General features: G+C 50.8%; 1 protein-coding gene across 3 annotated transcripts in view; it reads left to right on the top strand.

Moving 5' to 3' along the window:
* Window positions 1–16786, top strand: part of HDGFL2 (HDGF like 2) — a 742998-nt gene that overhangs the window by 12743 nt on the left and 713469 nt on the right. For all 3 annotated transcript variants that reach the window (XR_005742112.1, XM_040322524.1, XM_040322523.1), the window contains exons 3-4: window positions 13542–13683; window positions 13779–13913. Coding sequence is in view for 2 of the 3 variants with exons in the window: in XM_040322524.1 (XP_040178458.1) it covers window positions 13542–13683; window positions 13779–13913 (277 nt within the window). In the remaining variant the exon portion in view is untranslated. The remainder of the gene's footprint in view (window positions 1–13541; window positions 13684–13778; window positions 13914–16786) is intronic.

Below are 16786 nucleotides of genomic sequence, written 5' to 3' on the forward strand. Positions count from 1 at the left end.
AGGCAGATCCCTTTTTGGTGTGGTTTACAGAGGATAGTCACCGTAGCACATTCAGTGCCCGACACCCGCATATCGGATTCTCCAATTCTGTTTTACTGAATTGCAGATGCAATGGCGCTCACCCAAGGCTGAAATGCCAAAGCATGTATACAGTATCGGGGGAAAAAAAAGTAAACTCCCTTTAAAATTGTATTTAAATACATTTAATATTTATTATAAAAGCAAATGTTAAATGTTGTGAAATACACTTTAAAAAAAAATATAAATATTGCCACGTGGAAGTATACATTATTGTTCTAATAACGTTTTTTTTCTTAGGTTAAATCCAAGTTGTTCAATTATACCAAAAAAAAATGAACAGGGTGTACAAAGAAAAATCCAAAGCAATACAGAGATTGAGTAGAAAGTAAACAACAATAAAAAGGAAGAAGACAGCGATTATATAACAAACAAGAGAAAGAAAATAGAGCGCAAGAAGGAGCGAGTGAGCGAAAGAGCAAGAGAGAAAAAGAAAGCAAGTGTGAGAAAGAGCAAACGAAAAAGAGAAGCAAGCAAAAAAGAGAGAATGAGTGAATAAGAGGGCCCCTCCTCGCATCATATGTATATCCCTTATCCGGCTTTTCAGGGTAGTGGATGCGCATGCACGCCGCAGGTGGCTTGCTCCCGCAGTGTTCAAACAAAGCGGGAGCCCAGCATCGAGCAGGGAGACGACCCCTCCTCCTCACATCAGGCTTCCCAGAGAGACCCCCCCCTCCTCCTCACATCAGGGTCCCCCCCCCCAGAGAGCACCCCCTCCTCCTAGCAGGGTCCCCCAGAGAGCACCCCCTCCTCCTAGCAGGGTCCCCCAGAGAGCACCCCCTCCTCCTAGCAGGGTCCCCCAGAGAGCACCCCCTCCTCCTAGCAGGGTCCCCCAGAGAGCACCCCCTCCTCCTAGCAGGGTCCCCCAGAGAGCACCCCCTCCTCCTAGCAGGGTCCCCCAGAGAGCACCCCCTCCTCCTAGCAGGGTCCCCCAGAGAGCACCCCCTCCTCCTAGCAGGGTCCCCCAGAGAGCACCCCCTCCTCCTAGCAGGGTCCCCCAGAGAGCACCCCCTCCTCCTAGCAGGGTCCCCCAGAGAGCACCCCCTCCTCCTAGCAGGGTCCCCCAGAGAGCACCCCCTCCTCCTAGCAGGGTCCCCCAGAGAGCACCCCCTCCTCCTAGCAGGGTCCCCCAGAGAGCACCCCCTCCTCCTAGCAGGGTCCCCCAGAGAGCACCCCCTCCTCCTAGCAGGGTCCCCCAGAGAGCACCCCCTCCTCCTAGCAGGGTCCCCCAGAGAGCACCCCCTCCTCCTAGCAGGGTCCCCCAGAGAGCACCCCCTCCTCCTAGCAGGGTCCCCCAGAGAGCACCCCTCCTCCTCCTCACATCAGGGTCCCCCAGAGAGCACCCCTCCTCCTCCTCACATCAGGGTCCCCCAGAAAGCACCCCCCCTCCTCCTCCTCCTATCGGGGGTCCCCAGAGAGAGGGCGGGCAGCAGAGAGATGATAAAATCTCTCTGCTGCCAGCAGCTCTGCATAGTAATGGCTGAAAAGCAGGGAGATGTTCCCATGGCACTGTGAGGGCGGGCGATGAGAGATGTGCTCTCTCTCCCGCCTGCTCTCTTCGGCTCTCCCATGCTGCCCGCTCGATCTCCAGTGTCATGCGTCATGGCTGCAGAGACTTGGGGGCCGCCCCATGGCTCCCGTCCTACTGCAAACCCGTGGCACTTCCTGAATAGCCAGGCCACATACTCACGGTTGGAGGAGATCTTTACTTCCTCCTGGCTGATCAGTAGCTCCTCCCAATCGCGTCGCGTGCAAAAAAAGCGAGATTTCGGCAATAGTCGAATCACAATGACTCCTGAGATACATGACGCCGCTATCCCAGGAACCCTTGCAAATCGCCTAGTGACGTAGGCGGAACAAACAAAAAAAAAAGTATTTAGAGGCATAAAAATAAATAAATAATTGCAATTGTGAGAAGTATAAGTTAAGGGCATGCAGCCCAGACAAAGTTCAGAAAATGGGTGGAACTCCACTTTTAATGGTGCTAGCTCTAACCAGGGGGAGCACGGCCTGATCGGCAGTGGGGGCACCCGCATCTGGGGGAGGATTTGGGACTTAGTCCAGTTTATCCGAAGCCCCGATTAAGTCCCAATGGCTGTGATAACCTGGAGTGAGGGGCCCGCGTAGGCTAGGTAGAGAAGCATGTTTTTGGCGTAGAGGCTAACAACCTCAGTCAGCCGACCACAGTGTAGGCCCCTGATGTTGGGGTAGGTCTTGAGAGCAATGGCTAGGGGCTCCACAGCCAGGGCGTAGAGCAGAGGTGAGATGGGGCACCCCTGGCGTGTATTGCGGGAGAGAGGAAAGGAGGTGGAGACCCTTCCATTAACCTGGATGCGCACCGAGGGGGACTGATAGAGGAGTTGGAGCCACTTGATGAATTCCGGGCCAAAGCCGAACCTGCAAAGGCATTCCCACAAGTAGCTCCACTCAACGTAGTCGAACGCCTTGGCGGCGTCTAAACTGACCACCACCCTGGAGCCCACATCTGTATGCCGGGCCTGAAGATTCATGTGGAGCCGCCTAAGGTTAAAAGCCATATTTTTGCCTTGCATAAGCCCAGACTGGTCAGGGTGTATGAGGCTAAGGATAACTTTATTAAGGCGTAGGGCTAGGATCTTGGCCAGAATTTTGATGTCGAGCTGGAGGAGAGAAATGGGCCTATATGATTCAGGGAACAGAGGGTCCTTACCCGGCTTGGGGATGAGTACAATTAGGGCTTCGCCCATGGACGCCGGGAGGGAGCTCGTATCGAATATGTGCCTGTATAGTTGGCAGAGCCGTAGGATAAGGGTCTCGCCAAATTGCTTGTAAAACTCGAGGGGAAGACCGTCGGAGCCGGGCGCATTGGATGTGGGGAGCAGTGCCAGAGCCTCAGCGACACATTCCTCGGTGATAGGCGACTCCAACAGGGCCACCTGGGGGGGGTGCAAGTGTGGGGAAGTTGACGTCCTGCAGAAATGCCGAGAGCTCATCTTGGGTGTGTTGGGCAGTAGAGGAGTACAGCTCGAAGTAGAAGGACCTGAACTCCGCGGCCACCTGGTCAGGGTCCGTTATCCTGGCTCAGGGAAAACACCACCGGGGGCTTGTGGGCCAGGTAGGCGAGGAGCTTGCCAGCACGCTCCCCAAATTCAAATATGCAGTGTTTGCTAAAGAAAATGCCCTGCTTGGCTTTTTTCAAAGTGCAGCTGGTCAGTGATCTGGTCTGCATACGGATACTGGCGGCATTGGCTGCAGTGGAGTCGCTTTGGAAGGCCTGCTCGAGGGTGTCAAGGCTCTCCTCTGCTTGGCAGATTAGTGCCTTGGAGGTAGCCTTATGTCTTAATTTGCGTGGTCATAATCAAACGAGCATACAACTTGAAGGTCTCTCAGACAGAGCCAAACGAGGCGGAGCCAATGTTTGTGCGGAAAAAGTGATCCCACTCGAGCCGGACCGATTCCAGGTCCGGTAGGGTGGTGAGCCAGTATGGATTTAGTTTCCAAATCCGGACAACAGGGGGGGGGGGGGCACAGTGTGATCCAGTAAGGAGAGTGGTCAGATAGCACTCTGGTGTCAAAACCCGCGTCGAGGAGTTGGGGGAGTGAGGAGGAGGATGAGGTCAATGCGGACATTGCGGAGTGGGAGGTGGTGAAGCACGAGAAGTGTTTGTGTCAGGTACATGTGTCGCCACGTGTCCGTGAGAGCAAATTCTGTGAGGAATTTGCCAAATCTAGTTACGTCAGGTGTTGGGTGGGGGGGGGAGAAGGGGCAGTAGGGCTCAGTCTGTCAAGACTTGGGGCAATTACCATGTTAAAATCGCCAGCCCAGATGGCTGGCACCAAGGGGTGCTGAGCCATGAATGCCACCCCCTCCTGCAGCATGGTGAACTGGAAGGGGGGAGGGATGTAGAAGGCTAGGAGAAGAACCTCAAGGCCCCCAATGGTTGCATGCAAAAACAATGACCTGCCCTGGGGGTCCGACTGCAGGGTGTGCAGGCAGAACTGCACCGTCTTGGCAACAATCGCAATTCCGCGAGAATTAGAGGTGTATGGGGCCTGGTACAGCCAACCCATCCAGGGCTTTTTAAGGCACATTTGCTTCTGGCCTGTTAGATGGGTCTCAGCCAGAATGGAAATGTCAGCACGGAGTGACTTAAGGTGTGAGAGGGGGGTCGTGGCCAAGAGCGGCATGTGAGCGGACGTGTCTCACAGAGCTCCCAAATAGCACACTGCAGGGATCCTTCTCCCGGCCAAAATATCGCTTGTTTTCGGTAAAGGACACCACCCAGCAGTACATCAGCACTTGGTGCACACAGCGATCCGCTCTCCTGCCCGATTACCGGCATGATGACCCGTAAACAACTCAAAGGAGATGAGCTCCCTGAAATGGCGCCGCGGCAGCCTGGAAGACACGCAGAGACTAACGGGACCCCGGTAAGAACCCCCCCCAAGACACCTAAAGCCCTGGGAAAAAGAGCCCCCTAAAGACATGGTGTATTATGCACAAAAACTGAACGGCCTAGCAGACCGCCCCTCGGATGAGGAGCTGGACGCCACACCTGATATTTTTAATGCACTGGCGCCAGGGCCTTGCTCTGCCCGGACCTCAGAGGCCTCGGCACAGATTACACATGCAGAGAATACAGGGGAGGAGGAGGAGGACGAGGGCGCTGAACAACCCACTCTGGCCCAGATACTGCATGCAGTAAATAAATGCACGGCTACGGTGCAGACACTGCAACAACACTTTGCGGGGCTGAAGGAGGAGGTGGGATTGATCCGACAGGACTTTCAGAAAATTAGAGAGCGCACCACTGCGGTGGAGAGCCGTGTAAGCGAGGTAGAAGACAGAATGCCCCCCCTCATTAGGGAATTGCAGGTCACGGCTAGAACCGCGACAGCTAATGAGAACCGTAATGAAGATATTGAGAACCGTTTGAGGAGGAGCAATGTTCGCATAGTGGGCCTGCCAGAAAAAAACGGAAGGCCGCGATCCCACCGCATTTGTGGAAGCCTGGCTGCAAGAGGTTTTTGGCAAGGATGCCTTCACACCCTTTTATTCAGTGGAGAGGGTGCATAGAGTACCACCTAGGCCTCTCCCTCCTGGCAACCCGCCACGCACCATGCTAGCCAAACTACTTAACTTTAAGGACAAGGAAATTATTCTGAGACTGGCCAGAGAACGTCGCAATGTTCAATTTAACGGGGTGAGGGTGTCATTCTATCCCGACTTCTCTGCGGAAGTACAGAGGCACAGGGCCAAATTTGGAGAAGTGAAGAGAAGGATTGCAACGTCCACAAGCTAACTACGCTATGCTCTACCCTGCTAAGCTCCGGATTATTGCAGGAGGCAGGGCCCAATTTTTTTAATCGGCTACGGAAGCCTCATCATGGCTGGATAGGAATGAGCACCTGATTCGCCAAGCGGAGGACCCAGTGGCGGATGCGGACTGATGTACTCCGAATTCATGGACTGCAGAGTTTGATGGTAAGCCAGCTCATTTTTTCAATTACTTACCATTAGACTGTCGGTTTACCTCTGCCATCATCCACATGGTCTCAGGACCGGGAGAACGATCTATGCAGATTTTTCCTACGCAGGAACAGAGCGAACTGTTTATTTCAATTTTTTTTTTCCTGATTCTACTTGTTCCACATGCGATTTGTATCGTGTAAGGAATGCCCCTTGAGGCGCAATGTTGGGGCCACTGACTGCCTGTTGCATCTGTGGCATGCTAAGGGCACAGGTTTTGCCCAGTGGCTTCGGGCTGCAAAGTTGATGTGTTATTATTTTTTTCTGGTGCTGCTGATTTTGTTCCCCTTTTTTTGGATGCCACTCTTTATTACTTACACCCAGAGGAGCAGCTGCTCCGGGCTCACGCTCCCTGCCGCAGAACTGTGCTAAGCGGTGGGGCCTGGACTACCACTCTGCAATGGCCCACCTCTGACTGTTTGAAGCTGCCGACCCACGTGACACTTTTTTTTTTCTCTTTTGCCTGTTTTGCTTTTTTATTTTTGAACTCCCGGGAGCTTACCTGCTCTTCCTTAACAATGTTATACGATATGATGCCGTTAGGTGGGATGGGGAGATATAGTGCTTTTACTGGCGGGTGGAGGTTTAATATGCCATATGATGCTGTTGTAATTGAGGAATGGTGACTGGTATTGCTGTAATTTCATGGAATGTTAGGGGTTTGGGAGATCCACTTAAGCGGACTATGGTATCCACCTCCCTAAGGAAGCACTTTCCAGCTATTTGCGTTCTGCAGGAGACTCATTTGACTCCGGACACTAGGTCGTGGTTGGGATTTGCGTGGGCAGGCTGGACTTATCACTCCACTCGCACCTCATATTCGAGGGGTGTGAGTGTATTGATACATAAATCCCTAGATTTTCAGTGTATAGATTCTAAGATTGATCAGGAGGGAAGATATGTGTTTCTGCTGTGCAGGGTATACCAACTGACACTCATTCTGGCTGCAGTATATGTTCCTCCCCCGTTCAGTCCTCAGATATTGCGGACCCTCCTTGCCTTTCAGCTATCAAATCCTGGAACCCCATTAGTGGTAGTGGGGGATTTTAACGGGATTATGAGTCCATACTTGGATAGACACATCCCCCCCCCCCCGCCCCCCGGGGGGACCCCCGGGGACTATAAGGTCAGCCATGGCTAGGTTTATGGAAGAGGTGGGTTGGGTGGATTCCTGGAGACTGAAAAATCCCCTTGAGAGGCAATTCTCTTGCTTCTCCAAGACGCATATGTCTTTGTCTAGGATAGATTTGTGCTTGTGCTCAGCCTCTGCTACACAGTATGTCGAGGATATACAATACCTTCCCCGGTGCGTCTCGGATCATTCCCCCGTCTTACTCTCTCTGAGGGTCAGGCCTCTTACTACTCTTCCCAGAGCACCGTGGAAGCTTAATGCTTTTTGGCTTAACCTCTTCCCTTCTCATGAGAAAATTGAAAGGGACATAGTGGCCTACTGGCAGAGACATGCAGATCATCCTGGAACAGACATTGCATGGGATGCTTTTAAGGCCTTCTTGAGAGGAGTTTTTATTGAAGAGGTGAACGCCATAAAACACAACACGACCGAAGAGGGACCAGGTAGCACTGATGGTAAAACGCTTAGAGGCAGAGTATATAACTAATTCGGGAGAGGGTTCTCGGGAGGCGTGGATAGCGGCTCAGGACGCACTGACTAGACTGGACACCTCCAGGGCTGTCAAAACGTTTTTTTTTTTCAAAAATGGCGTTCTATGAGGAGGGGGAGCAGACAGGCAAACTCTTAACTAAAATAGTATAGTCACAACAGACTTCCCCATCCATTGGAGCTCTAAGGACAGAAGGAGGTAGATTGGTGAACACCCCTGACGTGGTGATGGGGGAGCTGGTCAGATTCTATTCCGGCCTGTACGAATCAAAGCAAACGCATACTGGAGAGGAGACTCAGGATTTTCTGCAAGGGATAGAGCTACCGTGTTTAACAGAGTCCCAAGCGGAGTCCCTTGAGACTCCCATTACCATTGAAGAGATGACGGAGGCGACCAACTCTTTCCCCAATACTAAGGCACCGGGTGATGATGGCATTCCGATTGAAGTATACAAGCAGTATGGGGAGGTTGTGCTCCCGAAGCTGCTTCGCACGCTGAATGCAGCTAGGGAGTCTCGACGGCTTCCGGAATCCTTGCGACAGGCTAGCATAGTCCTACTGCTTAAACCTGGAAAGGACCCGTTAGATCCTGGCTCTTATAGGCCAATCTCGCTCCTTCAAAGCGATATAAAAATATTGGCAAAGGTCTTGGCAATGAGGTTGAATAAGGTGATCACGGCAATTATACATACGGATCAATCAGGTTTTATACCGGAAAGATCTACTGCCATTAATCTCAGGAGATTGTTTGTTAATATGCAGTCAACAGCGGATAACATGGGGGATAGAGCACTGTTATCTTTAGATGCCCACAAGGCTTTCGACAGCATTGAATGGCAATACCTGTGGGCTACATTGACCAGATTTGGAATTGGGCCTGTGTTCCAGTCATGGGTGCGGCTCCTGTACGACTCCCCCGTGGCGGTCATTAGGGAGACGGGCAGAGTATCTTCTCCCTTCCCGCTTCATAGGGGGACCTGACAGGGGTGCCCCCTCTCACCCTTGCTGTTCGCGGTTGCCATAGAACCGTTGGCGGCTCTGGTGCGTTCTAACCCCTCAATTACGGGATTCCGGTACAGATTGACACATGAAAAAATCATGCTTTATGCGGACGATACCATGCTTTTACTGGGTGATACGTCCGGCTCTCTTCGGGAGGCGATGTCTGTGGTTCAGACATTCGGGTCTACTGATTAATTGGACTAAGTCCGTGCTTATGCTCCTGGATTCGTCGAATCCGTGGGATTGTACGCTGCTGGACATTCCGGTGGCGACTAAATTTAAATATCTGGGGGTGTGGGTTACTCCTCAACCGCTTGATTATGTCACTCTTAATCTCACTCCCTTAGTAGGCAGAATCAGAGACAAAATTAAAGTATGGTCGAAATTGAAAATGTCCCTAGTCGGTAGAGTAAACCTTACAAAAATGGTGTTTATGCCTCAGTTATTGTGTATACTGCATAACACTCCCATGGTTGTCCCCCTCAGGGTCTTTAGAATTATCAATTCCCTATTTCGTGTATTTCTCTGGCTTCATAAGCCCCCCAGGATTAAACTGGAACAGTTACAAAAACCAAAGGAGGCGGGAGGGCTAGCTCTCCCAAATCCCTGGTTATATTACCTAGCAGCCCAATTACAACACATTGCTCGAGCCATGAGTAAGGGATGGGGTGACCCGGTGGTAGATATAGTAAATCGCATGACGGGCATGGACAATCTGGTGACGGGACTCAAATCTTTACAATGCGCTAAATCGAATAAACTATTCCCCACATATGCATTAATGCAGAAGATTTGGAATAAAACACGCCAATTACAGAACATAGAGGGCTTTACAGGGCACAGCCCAATTTGGAACAATCGCTACTACGAGGAGTTGATGTCGCTGACATGTGGTGAGCGCTGGAGGAGGTATGGGGTAACTCACTTGGTGCATATCTTCTGCGGGGGTCGTCTGATTTCTTTTGCGGAGCTCCATGAGAAGTTTGATCTCCCTCAGGCAATGCACTTTTACTATTTACAGTTGAGACATGCCGTTAGGGCCCAGGCTGGGAGCAACCCTTGGATATTATCCCCTGCCCCGATTTTCCACTTTATGACTGGGATGACTAGCTTCAGGGGTTTCATCTCAAGCTCATACGCCATGCTGCTGTCGGCATTTTTACCGGGCATCCCCTCTAGGGTGGTGACCTCCTGGGAAAGTGATGTGGGTGTTTTTGAGGAGGAACAGTGGGAAGAGGCATTACTAGCTATACAGGGAGCCTCGCTTAACGTAGCACAATGCCTGTCGCAACTGTACATTGTTCTACGGGTACATTTTACTCCAGCCAGACTACACAGGATGGGCCTGGTTGCTGATGACAACTGTCCTAGATGTGCTAGAGACCATGGAGACCTCATCCATCTGATGTGGAGGTGCCCCAAACTACACCTATATTGGGCGGGGGTTCTCAAAACTTTAAACGAGGTATTGATGATCCAAATACCACAGACCCCCCTAAGGTGTGCATTTTGGGTATTATAGAGGATCTCCCACTTGAGGACAACCCGAAAAGGGCCGTTGGCAGGGCCCTTTTTCAGGCCCGCAAACTTATCCTCAGGCACTGGAAGGATATAGAACCCCCAAGACTGGGGGAGTGGATAGCTCAGATGGGCTATACTCTCCGGGCAGAGAAATATATATATATCAGCACAGGAAACAGTGGGGAAGGTTTGAATTGCTGTGGGCTCCCTGGTTAAATTCCCTGGGGCTGGCCCCACTTGAGCTGGTACTGGATAGGCTGCTCATATAAGAGGATGGAGGTGAGGACTCACAATAGGCCCAGTGGCACACAGTGGAGAGGGGAGGTGGAGTGGTCCAGGAGAAGGAATCGTGACACACACTGGGGCGGGTTGCGGGGGGTGGGAACTCGCCAGAACCCATCATTTGTGGTATTACAAACTGTGATGGTTTTGTATGAAGAGGTTTTTTTTTTTTTTTTTTTTTTTTTTCCTTTTTGTTCTATGGTGTTATGTAAGGATGGACAAAAACTGCCCAAAACAAAATGTATGTAACCATTTATTTTTGCCATATTATTCAATAAACACCCTTTTTTGAAAAAAAAAAAAAAAAGGTGTGAGAGGACTGCTATACGCTGTGCTCTCTCTCTCTCCAAAACCCCGGACATTCCAGGTCACAATCTTAAGGGAGGCCATGACAGAGGGGGGGTCAGTGTGTGCAGTCGGATGCCCGGGGGGCAGCACACAGTACAAGGGCAGTAATTGTAGCGCAAAACATAGAGAAGGGGGGCTAGTCCCATAGGCAGTAACAACACATCACAGCATGTCAAAATGGAGTCCTAAAAGAACAAAACAACATATATAAACAAAAGTCAAGTTCAAGCAGTCTGCATAGATACTGGACCAGCAATGCAGATTCAACACACTGCCATCCACCGAACTCAGACGGGCAGAGGCTGGCCAGGGAAACATTGGTTGAGGAATGGTATTCCTGGATGGCACTGGTGCCGTGTTCTTAAGGTGACCAGTGGGGCGAACAAACTGAAGAGCGCACAACTGTGCAGGGGGGGTATCCAGTCTCGTGGGATGCGGGTGCAGGTGACTCGCCCGAGACACACAAAGTAATCATAAACATGGGGGCGGGGGGGCACCGTCTCACATCTCGGTTCAGGAGGGGAACGGGGCAATCGCCGGGACACAACTGGGGACGGGGGGGAGAGGATGAGGGCAGGAGAAAAAGAAAAATGTTGCGGGCTAACGCACGGTTCTGTAGGAGGCCTCAGGTAAACGGGTCGCCCAAGCGGGGGGAGGCCCCAGCTGCGGCGAGGCGATGGAAGCAATGGACGGGGTGGCAAGGGTCTAGGCGGGGCCCTGCTCGGCGGCAGCACGATGTTCCAGCCAGAAAAGGACGGCCTGCGGGTCTTCAAAGAACTGAGCCTTGCCCTCGCTCACCACGCGGAGCTGCGCCGGGAAGAGCATCGCGTATGGGAGATGGCGTGCGTGGAGCTGCCGTTTGGCCTCCCTGAAGTGTGCCCTCTTCTTCTGGACCTCGGCCGGGAACACCGCCACGTTGACGTTGCCGATGGGTAAGCCTGAGGATTGCGTCGCGGTCACGATAGTTGAGGAACTTGGCGATGAATGTGCACGGCGGGGCTCCAGCAGGGGCGGGGGGGGGGGGGGGGGTTTGCAGCGAGGCGATGCACGTGTTCCACCACAACCGAACGACTTGACCAGCAGGTTTTCAAGGTAGGTAGGGGGATCCGCGCCCTCCTCCCTCTCGGGGTTGCCCACGAAGCACAGGTTACATCGTCTTAAGCGGTTCTCCATGTTGTCTTGCTTGGACAAGACTGCATTCAGTTGGTATTGCAGCTGTTCTGTAGTAACTTGGAGGGGATGCAGGCCCTCCTCCACGTGGCCGACCCGGCTTTTTTCGTCTGTCACCCGCTCGCAGAGCTTGTGGATATCCTGCCGAATTAGAGAGAGATTGATCTTTACCTCTTCAATTCTGGTTTGTTGGGGTGGATTGGCAGAGAGCGATCGCCTCTAGCACTCTGGCTGTGTCTCCAGAGGCCCGAGCTCCGTCCACACGAAGCGGGTCGGCGCCATCTTCCTCCTCGGGATCTTGCTCGGCGTGGCAAAATTGAGCCAGTTTGGCGATAGCCCCGGACCCCTTAAGGGGGGACATGGTAGCCTGCGGGTAGGTAGAGTGCCCGGAGCCTTCAGGTGGTCTTTGGCAGGGAATGGGTCCCCTAGGATCGGTTAAAAAGGATGAGTCTCAAGCGGAGCTCTCACTCTGCACGTCCTGCTACATGCAGCTCCAGACCACGCCCCCGGCTGCCCTGATTTCTAAATATTTGCATCGGCCAGAGAAAAACCCATATCGGTAGACCTCTAGTTGTAAACCATATTTATAAAAAAAAAAAAAAAAAACCCCTGCAAAACAAACCCTGCATAGCATACTAGCTCATTATGAATTACTTGCCTTGCGTTGAAACCCCCGCAGCGGTCCTCGTACCCCCCTCCGCGGACTCTGGCACTGTGATTGGCCGGAGCCGCGATGATATCGCTCCCATGCATGTGCACGGGAGCCACCGGTAACGGCACACTGACTGAAGCAACGGCACACACGCCCCTGGCTCTGTGACTGCCGATCGCAGGTACCTGGAGAATTATTGCGGCCACCAGGCACGCACATCGGCACCTGAGTGACGTGGCGGGCACACACTCGCCCCCCCCCCCCCCAGAGGAACGAGGACGTCCTATGACGGCTTCCCGGCCCTGAACAGATGTAGAGCAGAAATTACTGCAGACTAGACATTTGTGTTTCACAAAGTCCAGTCACTTCACTGGGTATAGGTAAGGCTTTACAACCACCTAGGCACTGGAACAGTTCGCTCCTCTCTCGCTCCGCTCTCTCTCGCTCTCTCCTTTTGGCAGTGTGGACAGGTGCCAAGTCCTGCTGGAAAATGAAGTCGGCATCCCCACAGAGCTCGTCTGAAATCTGGTAGACCACTGAGCAACAGACCAGGTCTGTTTTTCTTTAGCCCAGGTAAGACACTTCTGACATTGTTTGTTCGGGAGTTGCTTGACAAGAGGAATACAACATATGAAGCCCATGTCCAAGATCCGTCCGAGTTAATGCACTGACTCCAGCCTCAGTCCACTCCTTGTGAAATTCCCCTAACACTTTTGAATGGCCTTTTCCTGACAATCCTCTCAAGGCCTGGGTTCATCCCTGCTGCGTGTGCACCTTATTTCTTCCACACTTTTCCCTTCCACATAACTTTCTATCAATGTGCTTTGATACAGCACTTTGGGAACATCCAACTTCTTTTGCAATTACCCTTTGAGGCTTTCCCTCTTAATGGAGGGTGTCACTGATGGCTCAGGTAAGTAAACAGGGGGGGGGGGCGCTAATTGTCGGTTGTTGTTTTTTTTTTTCACCTTAATGCATAAAGGTGTAAAAACATGTACCTTTACAACCCCTTTTAATTAGCTGATTAGAGTGGGTCACTTTCAGCATAGAATATTGCACCTTTTCACAATATTCAATATTAAAATTTTCGGAGATTGTGGATTTGGGGTTTTCGTGAGCTGTATGCCATAATCCTCACAATTATCACAAATCATGGCTTAAACGATCTTGCTTTGCATGTAATGAGTCTATCTTGTATATTTTGTTTTAAGTTGCATTAGTGAAATAAACTTTTGCAATTTCTCGAGTTTCATCTGTATATCATTTGTGTCCCTAATGAACTCCAAGACATGTTTTTGTTATCTCTGGACTCTTGGTTAGGGATATCTTTAACCACATATTTTACGTTTTATTTTCAGAGCTTTTCTGGGTGCAAAGGATCTTTTTCCATATGAAAAGTGCAAGGATAAATATGGCAAACCAAACAAAAGGAAAGGATTCAATGAAGGACTTTGGGAAATTCAGACCAATCCACAGGCCAGTTACAGATTCCCTCCTCCAGTAAGAACCATGTCACAAGGTTGTCTTTGTTGTGTTGACTTTTATACAAAATTTAGGTTGACCATCGAAATTTTCTCTCCCCATTTTTTATTTAGTCAGTTAACTCATCTGACAGTGATGCATCACATGAGAAAGAGAATGACGAGAATAACATCACTGCCCTTCCTGTTGTAGCTGAAACATCAAGTGAAGATGAGTGTAGTGAAAAAGAAGATATTAAGTCTGCAATTGTATGTATTTACTTATTAAGTTATATATAAATGCATACATATGTAACTGTCTTGCTGACATGCTTTTTACTTATTGAATGTGTGTTTTATAGTGTGCTTGCTAATTAAAAGAAAGACATAAGTTTCCCTTTCACCTTCCAGGACAGCTACTTGATGATTTGTGTTTCCTGTGGAGGGTGAAACAAATCGGATACAATTTAAAAGGCCCCTCCCATTCCTCTGACCCTCAGTAGTTTTGTGTTTCCAGACCCTCCAGGAGCACTGACATGTTTTTTGTTTTCTTAGGTCTGGTAACTATGGTTGGTGGACCCCCCTTCTTTGGTATCATCCAGGACTAGTTGTGGCCAAGTCCTGGGTGAGAGTCATGTACTTTCTGACCAGAAGGGTTTCCTATTTTTAAGGTTACTTGTCTACTTGGTTGTGTGAGTGGTGGCAACTCCCTTCCATATTTTTTTTTTTTCCCCAGCTCTGGCTGTGGGGAACTGCGTTTTCCCTGTGCTTCACTGCGGTATACCACTTATGACTGGGCTACTTCTCTCCGTGTCACAGTGGACCATGGCTGTCAGCCACTCCATACTGGTGGTCGGTGGATCTGTCAGGAACGCTTCCAGCGGTCCCCGCGGGACAGGTAAGTAAGTTCCTCCTGTCCTGGCAGGATTGAGCAGCTGGGCATTCCTGGGGCGGTCGTTTAGGGGGTCTCTCGCCCTCCCTTTCCTCTCCCCCCCCCCCCCCCCCCATCCTTTTCCCTCCTTCCCATGCTTTGCTGGGCTTGCTGGGGGGGTGCTCTGGGGGCTGTGTAGGGGTCTGGGTGGTCTGCCATTAGGGGGACCTTTGCTCGGAGGCTCGTCGTTTGCTGCCTTATTTTACCTCAGGGGATTTATGTCTGCGCCATTTTCTTGTAGCCACACTGTATTTATTACAATGCAGCTGGTGGCCATTTTTTTGTAGCCACGCTGTTTCTAATGCAATTGCAGCCAGTGGCCATTTTCTTGTAGCTCACTTTTTTTCCATGAGGCGAGCGGTGGCCATTTTGTTGTGGTTTTAACACTGGTTTTGGCCTCTGGCGCTGAAATGGCTCATTCTGAACGGCACGACTGGCAGATCACCTCAGACTCCTCAGGCACACACTGTGCTGGGTGTTAGAGCGGACCACAGCGCTGAACAGTACCCAGGTCGGGCGGTGATTTCCTCTGGGGTTAATCCCTCGGTCTGTGGCAGCAAGGAAGGTGGGCTTTTTTTCAGTATACCTTGACCAGCCTCCGACGCCATACTGCTCACCTGACAGCCACTCAGGGACCCCTGAGTGGCTGTCAGGTGAGCAGTATGGCGCCGGAGGCTGGCGCTTCTTCCCCAGAGATTTCAGTTATGGCAACTGGTCCCCCAGCACCTGCAGTACAGATACACTTTGTCAGCAGTCCTAATCATTCGTTGCCAGGGTGGAAGCGGTGTGTGGGTGTAAGTTCTGATTCAGACTCGGGCCTGGCCGTGGCACCGTGCCCCTGTTCTGAGGTATCTGAGGATGTGGACTGGACCTTTCGGACAGTGAGGAGGGCTCTGTGTCCGGGGCAGCGCAGGAGGAGACGCTTGTTGGGGCACTTATCACTGCGGTGCGAGAAACCCTCAAATCAAAGGATGCAACTGGGGCATCTGCTGAGGTGCGGGTCTATTTTGGGTCCCGCAAGTCGACCCGCACTGCAAAGGTTTTTCCTTTTTGTGTCTTATTTTGATAAATTTATAGACCAGGAATGGGAACGGCCGCAGAGGACCTTTGCGGTCCCAAAACACATTTGTGGTCCGTTACCCTTTTGAAAAAAATGGGCATCCCCCGGTGTCTAGGTTGATCAAGTTCACAATTCTGGTAGAAAGGACCCCTGCATTCAAGGACTCTGGCAGGAGGTTTGACGCGGTGGCCTGGTCCATGTTGGGGTCAGCGTTGCGACCAGTATTGGCCGTGGCCCTGGTGTCAGAAGACCCTTACCGAGTGGGCAAACTTGTGGCACCGCGAGCTGGAGAAGCAATAGGCTTCCCCGGTCTGTGTAGAGTTGGCTGACCAGCTGGGGCATGGCCTTGCATGTCTGCGATGCAGCTTTGGATACAGCTCCCTTGCTCTCCAGAGCCTCAGTATCTGCTGTGGTACTACGTCACCTGATTTGGCTAAAATGCTGGTCTGCGGAGCAAATTTTTTTTTTTTTTATAAATTCTTTATTTTTTCATACGTTTCTCATCATTTCAGATAGACATAATCATACATGTTCGGAATTCCGCATTTTATATTGCATCCTACCATCTTGATCCTTCATTGTCAAGGTGAGATTCTCCATTTGTTGGATTTCTGCAATTCTCGCAAACCATTGTGCTCTTGATGGGGGGGGCTTTCATATTTCCACAGGACAGGGATACATGCCCTCGCTGCCACCATCAAATGTCTTAGTATGTATTTTTTGTATTTTTCTGCTGAGATAGAATGTCAAATAACAGAAATGCAGCCGGATTTTCTCCTAACCGCACTCCTATAATTAATTCAATAGTTTCAGCTACCATTCTCAAACTCTTTCATTTTCCCACATTCCCAGAAAATGTGCAGTATAGTTCCTTCTGCTTCCTTACATCTCCAACAAAGATTTTGTATCCCCCCCTTCTTGGTATCTACTCCCCACTGATGCTTTTTGATTTATGTCAAAATCCTGTTCATCTGTTCCTAGGAGAATGTTACACCCAGGTCTCTCTCCCATTCCCGTAGAAAAGTGAGTTCCTGTGGGGCTTCCAATTCAGTTAATTTATCGTAGAAGTATGACAACAAGTGTTTAATGATTCCCCCTTCAGGCATAAGCTCCTCAAACCCTGTTAATAATCTGACTTCCGCGTATATACTT

Source organism: Rana temporaria, chromosome 1 (genome assembly GCF_905171775.1).
Source record: "Rana temporaria chromosome 1, aRanTem1.1, whole genome shotgun sequence".
NCBI lineage: Eukaryota > Metazoa > Chordata > Amphibia > Anura > Ranidae > Rana > Rana temporaria.